Source organism: Catharus ustulatus, chromosome 2 (assembly GCF_009819885.2).
Source record: "Catharus ustulatus isolate bCatUst1 chromosome 2, bCatUst1.pri.v2, whole genome shotgun sequence".
Lineage (NCBI taxonomy): Eukaryota > Metazoa > Chordata > Aves > Passeriformes > Turdidae > Catharus > Catharus ustulatus.
In genome coordinates, this window is record NC_046222.1 from 21,761,379 (window position 1) to 21,775,890 (window position 14,512).

Consider the following 14,512-nt stretch of genomic DNA (forward strand, 5'->3'; position numbering starts at 1 on the left):
ACTCTCTCAATTGGAATTTTTCTGCCTTTGCATAAAGAAGGAAATATTATTCTTATGAATTCCTGTCATGCAATGTTTTGTTAATCAATGTAAATTTCTATAACTTTCTAAAGTTGTTCACTAGCTACTAAGTTAATATAGAAGAACTCTCTAAGTTTTATCATCCACTCAGAACACGTCTAAAACCATGTTTCCACACAGTATCTTTTCCACTTGACAAGAAGGTACAATAATTTCACGACTATAAGGCGCACCCTTTTGACTAAAATTTTCCCCGGAACCCGGAAGTGCGCCTTATAGTCCGGTGCGCCTTATCTGACGGACAAAGTTCAAAAAATTTGCCTACCCGGAAGTGAGAGTTGTGAGCCACGGGGGGAGCCGGTAGGGCCATGGCTGCCAGGTGGAGGCGGGGCAGAGTGGCGGTAGGCATATCCCAGCCCCATGGAGGTGGAGCCGCCCCTCCAGAGGCACGCCCTGGCCCCGTGGAGGCAGGAGGGCTCCTACACAGGCACCCCCTGGCCCCGTGCAGGTGGAGCTGCCCCTCCAGAGGCACACCCTGGCCCCGTGGAGGCGGAGCTGCCCCTCCAGAGGCACGCCCTGGCCCCGTGGAGGCGGCACGGAGTGGCAGCGGCCACAGCCTGGCCCCGGTGAGGCAGCACAGACGGGCGGCGGGCATGCCCCAGCCCCGCAGGATACAGGCGGGCCTGGGGGCCCACAGCACCGCCCCGGCCGGGTACAGGCAGGCCTGGGGTCCAATGGCTGCCGGCTTGAGGTGGAGCCTCGGTCAGCAACCGCGTGGAGGGAGCTGGGGGTAGAGCCTCGCTGCAAAAAAAAAGTGCACCCTATAGTCCGGTGATCTACAAAGTTGCGAATTTTGCCAACTCCCGGGGGGTACACCTTATAGTCCGGTGCACCTTATGGTTGTGAAATTACTGTATTCCTACTCCTTTTATTTTCTATGAGATTTAAATTTTCTTTAGTTGAAGAATACTGTGGAAGACATCACTGTATTTTGTTTTAATTAAGAGGAAAAAGGATTTAACTTACGAGAAATGTTAGAACAAAATCTCAAGCTTAACACATACAAGGAGAGCAAACCTCTCTGGGTAGTTAGTCTCATACCTAGGACCTCTCAAAACCATAGAGGTTTCCTTGCCTCTAGGCAGACCTTTCAGTTTGCATATTACAGACTTTTGACCTTAGCCTTTACAGCCTGATCATCATTGTTTTAAAATTTTTCCCCTGCTAATTTTTCCAAGGAAGAAGCTAAAAGCCACATCAAAGAAACTTGAAACGAGTCATGAATTACTAAAGTCTACTTCCTACAGTAAACATGACTAAACTATTACACAGAAAAATATTAAAAGTTAATCCCACCCAGTGATCTATAGGGTGCTATTTCTGCTCACAAAACAGTCGAATCATAACTGTCCTAAGGGCATTAAACTGATGTTTATCCATTCCGGTGAATTTACAAGTTTGGCTTCTGAGCACCAGTGCTATTACCTCCAGATCTACTAACACGAGGGGAATTACAAAAAGAGACTGCCTAAGTGATTGTAACTATGATTTTTGTATCTCAAGTATCAGAAGCACAAGAAGCAGGAAGATTACAGTACACAGACCCACACTAAAAATTTCAAATTATTAAACAACTTAAGCATACAATCTTAGAGCTGTGCTTACTAATTACCACATGCCTTGACTGAAAACTGGTCTCAGGAAAAGAGAAGAAAACCGAAAGACACTGAGATGTGTAACGTATTCTAGAGGGGTAAACTACATCATGTCTCCCAGATGCAACCCTGGTCAGAACAAGTTTGTCTGGAGTAGCATCAGGCTGCTTTTGCATTCTTCTAGCTCTCAGTGAAAAGGAATTGGACTGATCTTGCAAAGCCTCTTCAAAATTAAACTACAACCACCTCACCACTGCCAGCCAGGGAAGCTCTCCATCTCCACTGGGAGTGGCCACCAGCGAGTTAAAGCTGTCTATTCCAGAGCTCTGGGTTACATCACCTTCCATGGCCTACCCATTTCTGACCCTCCACAGAAGGCATTATGCTGACACCAGACTAACAAAATAGCTATGGCCTTACTTCTTCAAGAGATGTGCATGGCACACATTTCTAGAGGGTAAGCGATGCCATCACTCCAGCATTACCTGCACTCTTGACAGCTGAGGTTAAACTCCACCTTAGTCCCCCAACACCCCTTATCAGGCCTCAGGGCTCCCTGCAGCCTGGCAGACATGCTGACACTCCCGCTTACAGGAATTCTCAGGTGCCTGGGCACTGCAGCAGGTCCTGCTGTGCTTGGCTGGGCTGCACTGCTGCAGCTGCCTAGGACCAGACACTTCTGTACCTGCCTCAGGAGAGAGGCAGCAAGTCCAGAGATAAAACCAACTGTGATTTTCCTCTACTTTAACACTAGATAAGAACCAGATTGCTGTGGCAAAGTCACTCCCTAAGAGAGTATTCTGCCCAAGAATTAACTAGCATAGAGATTATATCCAGCCTTTGTCAGCAAATTAAATTCACTAAAAAGCACCCTAGTTTACAGATGCCATTAAAGCAAATCATCTTCCAGGACAGAAAACCAGGAAAATTTTTCCTTCTAGGAATCAGTTATGCAACAGACTCTGGAGGAAAAACAAACACTGCGGAAAAGGGCCAGAATGCAAAATTCAAATCATTAATTCAGTCAAATGTCTCTACAGAAATAAAGACTACATCTCTGTATAAACTCAAGTACGTAAGTGAAACTTCATGTAATTGTAAATAGGTAATGAGCAGCTTATATTCATGGTAATTAGATAGCCAAGTTCAAAGCCTCAGCAGTGCACAGGAAATTGCAAAAAGGTTTATTTTTAGATACTCAATACTGAAAATTTGTAGAGCACAAATCAAAACTCCAACGCAAAAGAGGCTCTGTTGCTTTGACCCACATGATTTTCTCTCCATGCCTCTGGCTTTGCCAAACCACCTTTCCCCACTGAAGGCCACACAGGATTTCCTTTCCTCTCCAGTGTTTCCACTTACCTGATTGATTGTGTGTGCAGCTTTTGCTTTACTTATTAAACTGTTCTTATCTTAACCCATGAGCTTCCTCACTTTTACTCCTCTGATTCTCTCCCCAGTCCCACAGAAGTGAGCAAGTGGTTTTGTGGGGTTTGGTTGCCAGCCACAGTTAAACCACAACAAAGCATTAAAACACTTTGCTGACTTAGAAAAGTAAATTCTGATTTCTTCATTCTGTTGAGTGCAGTAATGACAGCTGCATGGAGTGAGAATGCTCACACAAGGTACACTTTTTGTCTTTCAAATTTTAGTTGCTTTTTGGCAACTGTCCTCTGACTTTCCAGCTCTCTGTGTCATGAGAAAAAGGACTATATAGGGGACACAAAGACCTCAGGCTCTGTAAGACCTCAAGACTACACAGGGGACATTAAAACTAGCACTCACACTGCAAAGCAGGATGTGCACATACATTTTTTGTTTACCTACATCCACACCTCCTCTCCTCAACACTCTCACCCTCTTACAGGCACTCACTCCCAGAGGAATGTGCAAATAGAGTCACAATTTGTCTGTTGGTAACTCAGAAAAATTCAGAGAAGTTAAAGAAAAAAGAAGGAGCAGACAGGACACTAGGAAATCTACAGAGATGAGTAAGATTAAAAATAGGGAGAGAAAACCTGAGCTCACTAAGATAAGAGTCTGAGTCTCTATATGTAATAGAAATTTTATCTTCAGTCTTAAAAAAAAAACAGTCCAAGCTATCCACTTTGCTATTTTTGCACTCAAATGAAGGACCCTAACAATTCTGCCACAGAAAAATTTGTCCTCTGCAAACATGTAGCTAGGTAAAAATCATAGTCCCAGCTGCTGCCCATATTTCTGTAAAAGGAACAACGCGATGTCTTTGTTGCATGGCAGACTTATCAGTAGCAGATACCATGCAGGGTCTGGAAGAGATAACAGGCATATTATCAGTAGCAACCACGAAAGTCCTTCTTGTGAAAGTCTTTTTTTTTGTTTCAGCAAGCTCTCCAGACATCCCACTTGAGGTGTGAAAGGCCTGGAAACTGCTCCAGCCACTTCTGCTGTTTCCATTTAAGCTATCCACAAAGAAGTGATTAAAATGTTGCACTGTGCTCCGCATCTTACTAAGAAAAAACTCTATGCTCTCACATAGTGATATTTATTCTGCATTCAAAAATACTGTTTCATAGCCTGAGTCAAAATATTTTACTGCACTCACTGCTCCTACACATGCTCCTGGATCTAAGTACAGGACACACAAGCAAGGTTTTTTGCACAGTAACAGTAGAGCATTAAACATTTCCAATATTCATATGGAAAACTCCCAGGGCATTCTCCAGCACAGAAAGCATCACAGAATCCACCAAATGCTTTAGGTCTTTGGCTCACTTTCATAAACCAGCCTTGCCTACTTTCTATCTCCACTGAATTCAGCAGCACAAGATTCGTAACAGTACACATCTCCCATGTGAATAATTTTAATCTGATGGGCTACTGCCTGAGTGGAGGGCCCTGGATGGCCAGGTATCCTGTCTTCACTCTGTTGGAAGGATGCTAACCTCTTTCCAGCAGGTGACTATGTTGCACAGACAGGAGCAAGGACATGGGAAGCTGTCACAGTAAGATACATCAAACCTCATGTAGGTTTTAATCCTTCTCTTTTTTGCCTCTCCCTTCTTATTCTGAAGTGAAAAGTATCTGCATAGAAAGCACGACCCACTCACTCTTCACGGAAATGAACTGCAGAAATACTAAACATGCAAAAAAGACGATGTGTCTGCAAGCTTTGCAGGTACTGTGAAATACACCCTGTGCTCAGGCAGTCTCATTCTCCCCAAAAGAAGAGGAATGATCATGGATACAATGGACACACACTACTTTCTCCTCTGCAATCTGCATTGCTCACCTTCATTAACAGCATGAGGCTTAATAATGCAACAAGTACAGTTTGTGAATTTTGCACTGCTGACTGGTCCACGACCTCCACTGGACGGAAAGAACAATTCCAGCTCCTGAAAACAATTGCAATTAAACACATTTTAGATTGATCTAGCTGCACACATCAGCTATTATCATAAATAACAACATCTGAAGTATGCATAATCACAGAAGATAAACCTTTAGCGCAGATTTTTTTTTTTTCTACAAATACTTCTTCCCTAAAATATTATGTCAAATGTATCTTTCCCCTCTGGGGAAAAGATGATTTACTACAATCAAAAGATGATTGCTACAATCATAAAAACCAGATTGGAGTATTTCTTGCAATGTCTTCCTTTTCAGCTCTGCAATGCAACCTGTTCACACTCGGAGCATTCAAAATGCTGATGCAACCATCATTTGGTAGAAGTGCTCCCAGTTTCACCAATGCTCTCTCCTTTTCCTCAATAACTTTCCAAATCCGGTCCCTTTTACACATATTTTATTTTTCCTTTTTTGCAAATAATCTTTTCCATTATATAAGAAAAAATACAACTACTATCCATTTCTCAGTATGCTTTTTTTCCATATACAAAACTGACCTCCTTCCAAATTCTTTATATTTTTTCCTTTCTTCTTAAACAATTAAACTTTCTCTAAAATTGCTGAGTCACTTCTCATACCTTATTGGCCCAATAATTTTTTAAAAAGTCTTACTGAATTGAACTTCATGAACTTAACTGCTTTGATTTCTCAGATAAATCAAAGGAACCTTTTTGCCTTCCATCTCTTTCTTCCCACCATCATTATTTAGCTATCAGATACCTTGGGTCTTAGACCATACTAGGGTGAACTTGGTAGTCAGATTTCTTTCCTCAGTGATATTTTTTCGCTGTTCACTGCCAGCTTCACACTTTTCCATACCATTATTCACACGTTACACAATCTGCCAATTAACAAATGTGCTAAACACAGGTACCATTTCATACCTATTGGTAAAATTCAGCAAGAGAATTGATATATTTCTATTTAAGACAAAAAATTACATCGAAGAAATACTACTACCAAATGTATTTGACTTTTTCCTGTATAACAGTAGCAGTGCTAAAGGCTATTTTCTGGAATTGTCTCCCTTAATTTACTAGCTCAACTTAAATGGAATAGACTCATATTTAGCTCATGGCACTTCAACAATTTCTGTAATCCCTTCTTGAAGAATTACATAATTCAAACTTGTTGAGGTTTGGATCTTGGACAATGGATCTTTCAACAGAAGGAAAAAGGGCCTTTGTTTTTCTGCTGGCAAATAAACCATATTTTAAGTGGGCACACCTGAGACAATTGGGTTCATTCCTTACCTCCTTCTACTGATAAAATGCTGCATGATTCAAAGAACTTGCCCCACTCTGTTAATTGCTATTTACTCTAAAAGAAGCAGCCAGAAAAAGGCAGTAAAATATGTATAATATTTTACACTGATTTTTATCCATTAAAATTAATAAAAGAAAATTAACTCAATAATGCTGAAGGACTGGCATAATGAAAGGTCAAGTTATAATCTTGAGGAGCATTAAAAAAAATAAATACTATTTTCCTTACCCTTTATTGCCTAAATCTAAAGAAATTACAAAATTTGGCCTGTAGAGAGACAGCAGCTTAGAGTGTATCCGAGACATACTTTCAAATGTCATTTAGCCATCAAAAGAACAATGTAGCTTTCCACTCTAAGTGTTCAGCTGAAAATACATTCATTAAACGTGGTTGAGACTTCAGATTTTTGTCAGGAGAGTTCATTTAGGTCCCTTTATCTTTTATTTCTTTATTTTCAGCAAATTTTCTGCAGGCACAGCCAACTAGTTTCCATAGCAACTGCTATACAGCCTTATAATACTAGGCCTACTAAATTAATAAAGGCACAGGGGCACTAAATTCACAATTTTGCTTGATTTATTAAAGATAGGTATCAGTAACACCACAAAGATGCACATACCTACAGATGGCTCAGCAAAATAATCTCAGTGTCATAAAAAAGCTGCAGATAAATAGGGCCTTCAGACAGCATTTCAAAAATAATGAAATGCAACAAAAACAACAAACTAAAACCTAAGCACACACTTATGCTTGTACCAAGAATTTATGCTAAGAGATACTCTTTCCTACACTCTCAGTTTAGAAGCTGGCGCAGTTGTCATGGCAGTACACAGCAAAAATGAGAAACTTTCACCCTTATATTTGAAGACATCTAACTATTTAGCCAGAACTCCAAAGTGGTTGCTGACTATAACTCTCCTTCACCAGAAAATATCACTTTTATCCAAACTCTTTCTGAGTCTGCAACATGTTCATCAATTCAGACAGCAGAAAAAGTACTTCATGTCCAACATCTGATTTCTTGACAAAACCTGAAGGCACAGGGAGAGGATCCAGCAGCTCAGGCACAAGTGCAGAGCAGCAAGGTGCATGCTTGGCCAGCAGAAAACTGCCCATACTTTGCAGTCAGCCTAACAGCACCAGAAGGAGAGGCTGCCCTCACCACCAGGGTATGATGTCTGTGCACATTTTCTAGCATGCACTACTCAGCAGCTCATTAGGTATTCGGAGGCAGTTCTCTCTCCAGCTGTGCTACTGCAGCTGTTCCAATTTAAACAGAGGGAAAACTAACATTAAGGAAGCAGCAACTGGTATCTTTCCCCAGCTAAAGTAGTCCACAGCTGAGACACCACAGCAACACATCAATCAACCATGAAAGAAACTTTATTCCTGCCATCATTTATCAGCATATCTATCTAACAACAATGCACACAAAAGTCACCTTACTTCTACAGAAATGTTAATATCTATTACCCAGTCACAGGGCTTTTTCTTAGCACTGAGAAAAGAAATACTGCAAACAAAGCAAAACAGAACCAAACTCCTCAAAGCCATGTCCACAGTGTTACCTCTCAAAGCACTACAAAGTGGCTGGGTTTTTAATTTTTCATTCTGAACAATAAGAGCAATGTAGGCTGCAAGCAGAGCACTAGTGAGAGCGGTGAAGGAGAGCAAATATGTGAAACACAAGAAGGCACAAAAGGATTTAATTGTTTAATCCCTTTCTTTTTATGACCAACATTGGTAGACTATAGGTAGATTACACAGACTATGCAATTAACTTACTATTGTGATGTACAGGAGACACTAAAAATGACCAGGTACGCTCTCCTGATCAAAGCACCCTGATTCACCTTTGTGATAAACAAGATTTTTGTTTTCAGATAGTTTATTTTTCCATGCTAAAAAGGAGCCATGAAGAATATGTAAACTAGTTCTGAACTCAAGTGTGGAAACAAAATGAGAAATCCCTAATCTGGTTGTTAGCAGATAAAGTAAACCTCAGTCAAGAAAAGAGTCAAAAACTTACTTTAGCAGCTGAAGCAACTGAATCCGGACCATGAGCTGCATCTCTGAGGCCACAATGTCCAAAGCTCTCTGAGATGCTGTCCAGTGTATCGCTCTCAGTTTCTGTAGGGTTTGCTGGCCCCACTATTGCTCTCCATTTACTCACTGCGTCATCTCCTAAGAGCTCCATAGCAAGAATGGGACCACTCATTATTAACTGGAGAAGCTCACTGCAAAATGGAAACAGCACATGGTGATCCATGCTACAAATTAAAACCAAGAAAAACATGATCCTGTGGAGATGCTCAGAACTCAACTTGGCAAGATCTTGAGCAACCTCATCTAACTTTGAAGTTGACTCTGGTCTGAGGAAGAGGTTAGATTAAGTCATGTGCAGACATTCCCTTATTATGGTTGTAGGAAAAAACCCAACATGTAGATAACTCAAGCTCACTCAAGTTACTCTGTAGAGTCTCAGATTTCAAAATAATTTTTAAAGGATCAGTATTGACGTCCTGTTAACAATGAAAGAGAGACCCTCAGTAACCACCTGTCTGACAGGAATGATTCCCAAGCTTTCCTCTTCTGCACAGCAGCATTTCAAGACTCATAAATGATCTGGATGTGTACCCCACTGACAGAACACCAGCACTGCTTTCAAGCTGAATTTTTCCACTGCCCCACAGATCTCTCCCATGAATTTTGCCCAGCCAAAGCCCAAAGTGGGAGAGAAGGGAAAGAGTGGAAAAGTTTGCATGGGATAAAGTACTTACTCACTATTATATCTTGGCATAACTCAAGTGATTTTAATGGGATGAATCCAAGCAAGGAGAAGAGGTTGTCAGGAGCAGCCTGCCTCCTGTCCTGACCACCTCACAATAGAAAGCAACCACCCAAAATTGGTAACCCAAACATTCAATTTAAAACAATTTAAACAAAACACCATAACTATAATTCAGTATCTTCACAAAACATGCAGACCTATAAGCCTGTCTTTTAACTGTTTAGTCTGGACAGAACCAACAAAGGCGAACATTGTCTCTGGTTTTTGTACTGCTTTGTTTAAAAGAAGAGCTTTACACAATTATAATTGTGGATGTGCATGCTTCTTCAACAACCTTCTTCCTAATGATCACTGGCCAAGAAGAGAAGAGAAATCCTAGTAGGTTTTTGAAAAAGAAACAATATTAAAATCATGAAAAGTTATATAAACAAACAACACAATAAAAAGCTATGGGAATTAATTTTCTGTTGGTCAGTTTGCTTGTTTAGAACAGCTAAATAGTGCACATACTTCTAAGAAAAAAGCAATTTCTACAACACTATTTGCTGTGCTGACTAATCCTTGAATATTCTTTTTTTTATTCTTTAATATGAAAACCATTATTTTCCAAACAATAGAATTGTTATTTTTCCTTACTATTCACTAGACTTACATTGACTAGTGAACTTGCAAACTAAATCTGAATTTAAAGATACGACACAACATCAAATATAAATGAGTCGTAGATTTCACACTTTACTGCTTTGAAGTTTCTTGTATCTATTTGATTTGGAATACTCTAGAGCAATTTATTTCTAATTTAGAGAAAAATCCTATACAGAAAATGTAGCCAGTAGGACTGTAGGATGGGAGACAGGCACATTACAGTGGACAAAGGCTACAGTTCCTCAGACAATTAGCATTAATATAGATAGATATCTGAAATAACACTGCAGGCAAAATTCTTGATTATTTATCAACGTATTCAAGCAGGCTTACTCAGCAAAGAAAAGGCAATTCCAAATCATTCATCCTCTGACTGGCAACACGGTCAGACATAGCCTGGGGCCACGTCTCTTTGAAGGGCTCTGAGTTTGGACCCACAACAAATCAGCTGCTGTTGCTGGCAAGCAGCTGGCAATGCTAATTCTCAAGCATTTCAGCACTTAACCAGGTCTTTCAACCACATCAGCACAAACCTAGGCACCAACATGGCTGAAAAACACAAGGCACCTTCTTTCTAAAAGAAGCAAAATGTTCAATGGAGAGGGAGGAAAAGAAAGTTGCTGGCTCTTTCAGGGAAAGTAAGAACGACTCAGTCTCTGGGTCATAAGCATCCATCTGGTCAGTTATGGAAAGACTAAGGTTTCTCACGTGAGGTGGAGCAGTCTAACATCATGGAAGTTTGACATTTGTCCAAGGGTAGCAGTACAGTAAAAACCACTCCATGCACTATCCTTTCAGTTATTTATGATTTGGGGTACTCATTACCAAATCAATTCTTACAACTAAGTGTTCCCCTTAATTCTCGTTATTTGCAAGCTCCACCCTGATCCTGAAGATACCCCTTCTCTTAGCTTTGAAGTTTTGCCCTGCTAGGAGCATTTTCACTTCTGAGAGACAAAAGACATTTCCCTGATACCACTGAGTTGTAAAAAGTGTGAGTTAAAACCCTGAATAGCTGAAATAAGGATCTCTCCCTGGAGGAAGAAGAAAAGGTGCATGCTTTGCAAAGGGCTCCACTCAACTAAGACAAGCTCTGATTTTCCCATGGTCCTGTGATATAAAAAATAGTAAATGAATTTCATGCATTCAGTAAGTAAGCTTAATACATGTCAAGCTGAAATTGATATACCTACTGATAAAAAGGTTTTGCTCGATAATCAGCATAGAAATCAGCTGCTTCTTTTCTGGAAAAGTAAAAAGACAGATATAACTATACATATATATATACACAGATATAAATATATATAACTCCCCCTGCCCAAGAAAACCACAATTCTCATTCATTCAAATATCATTCATAAACATGTTTCTACAGGCAATGTCTTCCTAAGTTCGACAATTTGTTGGGTGTTCATGTCCAATAACAGAAACTACATTAAATTTCTGTCACATTTAGTGTGGCTACCAGTATAGCTAACAATTCTTTATGCTCCTGCTCTGAGAAGGAATTACTGAAGCCCATTTCAGGGTCATTGATGGTCTCCACACTCCACATTCCCAGACTGAGAAATAAATGCAGCAGAATCACCTTTTTGCTAGGCCATTTGCTGTTATGTTACTTTCACCATTCATCAGTTTGAGTGAAGTTTTGAGTGAAGTCTGGTTTTAAAGTATAAACAAACAATTTATATGCTCCATTGGAACACTTATCAAGGCTAGTGTTTGATTAAACTAGTGCTTAACAAAATACTGCATAACTCAGTTTCCATTCAGTGTCCTCAAATCTCACAATTTGCATAGGCAGCACAATGCTCTCCATATTAAAACTGGATTTCTCTCACAATTTCACACTTCAAAACTCAATTTTGTCTTGCATGTCTCCTCGGGGAACACAGCAGTGACTACACAATGCTTTCTTCCAAAGCAGTGGGGTTTCTGCAGTGAGGGGTCTCCTTACACTGCCAGGCAAATACAGGCTACCAGGCAAACCCAGCGTGTCTGTAGCACAGCTGCCTTACTCAGCCTTTCCTGAGGTGCTGGAAGCAAAAAATGTCCTTTTCAGACAGAGTGGTGGCACTTCCCAAGCTCTGCAATGCCACAGCCATGCTCCTACCAGCACTGGGCTCAGCTACCCAACTACACAGGTTATAGGGACCGCAACAGTGCAGAGCTACCATTCATCCACTGATGGATGCACCATTTTGTGGCTTTTCACTCCACCAGCCCCTGTCTTTTTCCCCAGCTGCTTCTCATGTTTTGCTTACTGAACTGCTTTATCTGCATGGCAACAGCTAGAAAAATCCACAGAGTTTTTCAGCTCTAACCCTGCTGTTTTGCAGCTTCAGAATTCCTGTTGAGAACATAGGCTCAGTACTGGCTTGCTACAAATCCTGGTATGTGCCACTTTCTGAAGCTGGAATTCATAGAGAAGGACAAGCTCTTCAAGAGGACTGACAGGTGAAAGAAAGCAATATTGCTGATCTCTGCTCTGGGTAAAAAGTCCATAATCAAAGCAGTGCTGTAGGGTGACTAAGAGATTCCAAATTGGCAAGTTGTTTTTACCTGCAGCACTGTCTTCTGATTTTTTCTGGTCTTCATGAGTTTTGCTCATTTTGAGCAGCTCTCTTTACTGACAGAAATTGCCTGCATATTTTTCAAATAACAAATTCCAGGTATGAACAAAGGCATAGTTCCGTCATCTGAAATGGAACTTTTGATGTCTCTCACCCATTTGCAGTCCAGACTTAAACCAAATATTGCCAGAGGAAACAAATAACATCAAGAAGAACCTAAGAAGAATTTAATTTTCTTAACATTTATCAATGTTTGAACAGTCACTTTTTTCTCCAGTTTTTTTTATCAAAATGAATAATTCCTGGTTTGTTGCTTTTAGTTCAGTATAAGTATGAGCCATACAAAATCCAAAATATTTTTATTAACCATATAGTAAATATGCTTCCCTTCTATTTCAAACTAAGACAGAAGCATGATGTAAAAATTATGCTAGACACAGGAACTCTTGCAATTTCATGCTTCAAGCCTGCACTCTGCAAAAGGTTTGCCTGCAACTCATTATTTCACAAAAAAAATCCTCTTCTGAAAGCAATTCACCAAATAATTTTGGAAAGCAAAAAAAAGGTATGTGAAGAGATAAAGTATTACCATTTCTAATTGCAAAGAAGTATTTGAGAGATCTGCTCCTGGAACAAATTGAGCTGTACTACTCAGTTAACAATTCCCACTGAAATAAATACCAAAGTGCAGTTGTATTGTATAATTTAGTTCCTTTTTAAATTTCATTATCATTCTCTGTTTTCAAATAATGGAAAACAGTGTTCACCTATGTATAAGACTGAACTGACACAGGATAAAGGAAGAGACTAAAGTAAGTGCCTGCCCACACTTTCATATCTTGGCTACAACTTTTACTGAAGGCATGAATCTACTTAAAAGTGATTGACAGATAAATGTTGTTAATAATTCCTTTAAAGAAAGCAGTAGATTATGATGATTTGAACAAGTAAGCCTTCAGAAATCTAAGGGTAGAAGACTTTGGCAAAGCTATAGTTCTATCATTCTAAAATGGCACAGTCCCAAGAAACAGAGTAGATACTATGCAAAGAAACCACAAAATACTCAAGACACTATTTAAATACATTCAGTATCACAACCCAGTCTTGTGCTTATTAATAATTACTTTCAATTATACAAGACAACCAGAAATTTTTATATTGCAGTAGGCAATATAAAAATAAAAGTTCAAGTCTCCTTTTTGTCTTCCATGTGAGTAAACTCTAAGCACGTGACTGGGCTCAATAGTTTGATTTCTCAGACAGACACTCAAATAAAGCACCACCCAAAACAACACTTCAGGATCAAATCTCTCAGATTGCAAGAGAGTGGAAGCACAAAAAAGCTAGTTTGAAAGACATTATGAATTTTAAAGAAACATTCGAAACCTGTTTGAACTCATGATTTGGAGTTCTTGGATGGAGGATTTGGGACCAGTACCATGAGACATTGCAGCAGGTGCATGCAGAGACAAGAGAAGGAAGTCTTACAGTTACTTAATCAGAATTTCAGAAAGCCAAAAAGGTTCTGAAGTGAAGCAAATTGTTTCTGACCTCACACATAAGCAATAAGAACACATTAAAATGGTATTAGGTAAGACAGATCACTTTTCTTTCCAAAAACATGTTGCATACTAATAGGTTTGGCAAAGCGGCAATGAAGAAATAATGCAGTAATTTTAGGAAAGTCTTCTAAAGTAAATTAATTATGTTCTCTTTCCACTGAAGCTCGCCTTCTTTTAAATCTTTGGGCTCGATAAGAAGTGGAGAACACTGAAGGTTGGGGGATTAGGAAGATGCATGAGCAAAATGTCCAACCCTGCACCATCAGATCATTTGCTTTGCTTAGGATTTACAGTGACTAAAAAGCACAAATCTGAGAGCACAAATTAAGACAACAGATTTACTGAGAGCAAGCAAACCAAATACTTTAAAGACAACATTATTACAACAAGCAATATGTCATATCTGTGTGAGGAAGCCTTGAGGTGAGGACATGCAGCATGTCAGTAGTAAACACTGCTGGATTGCTAAAGCTATGGTAGCCACCCTGAGTTCATACAGATGTGACATATTTCATCACCATACTCATTTGCACAGCACTTTTTAATACTTAGCTTAAACCTCTAATTACATTCAGAAACCTACAGAATTATGAAACTGATGAGTTTCAT

General features: G+C 39.8%; 1 protein-coding gene across 4 annotated transcripts in view; it reads right to left on the reverse strand.

Annotated features, from left to right (window-relative positions):
- NME7 (NME/NM23 family member 7) overlaps positions 1-14,512 on the reverse strand; it is a 90,645-nt gene that overhangs the window by 53,205 nt on the left and 22,928 nt on the right. For all 4 annotated transcript variants that reach the window (XM_033053420.2, XM_033053419.1, XM_033053416.1 and 1 more), the window contains 3 exons: positions 10,962-11,012; positions 8,362-8,569; positions 4,948-5,053 (listed from right to left, as the gene is read on the reverse strand). In XM_033053420.2, coding sequence (XP_032909311.1) covers positions 4,948-5,053; positions 8,362-8,569; positions 10,962-11,012 — 365 coding nt within the window. The remainder of the gene's footprint in view (positions 1-4,947; positions 5,054-8,361; positions 8,570-10,961; positions 11,013-14,512) is intronic.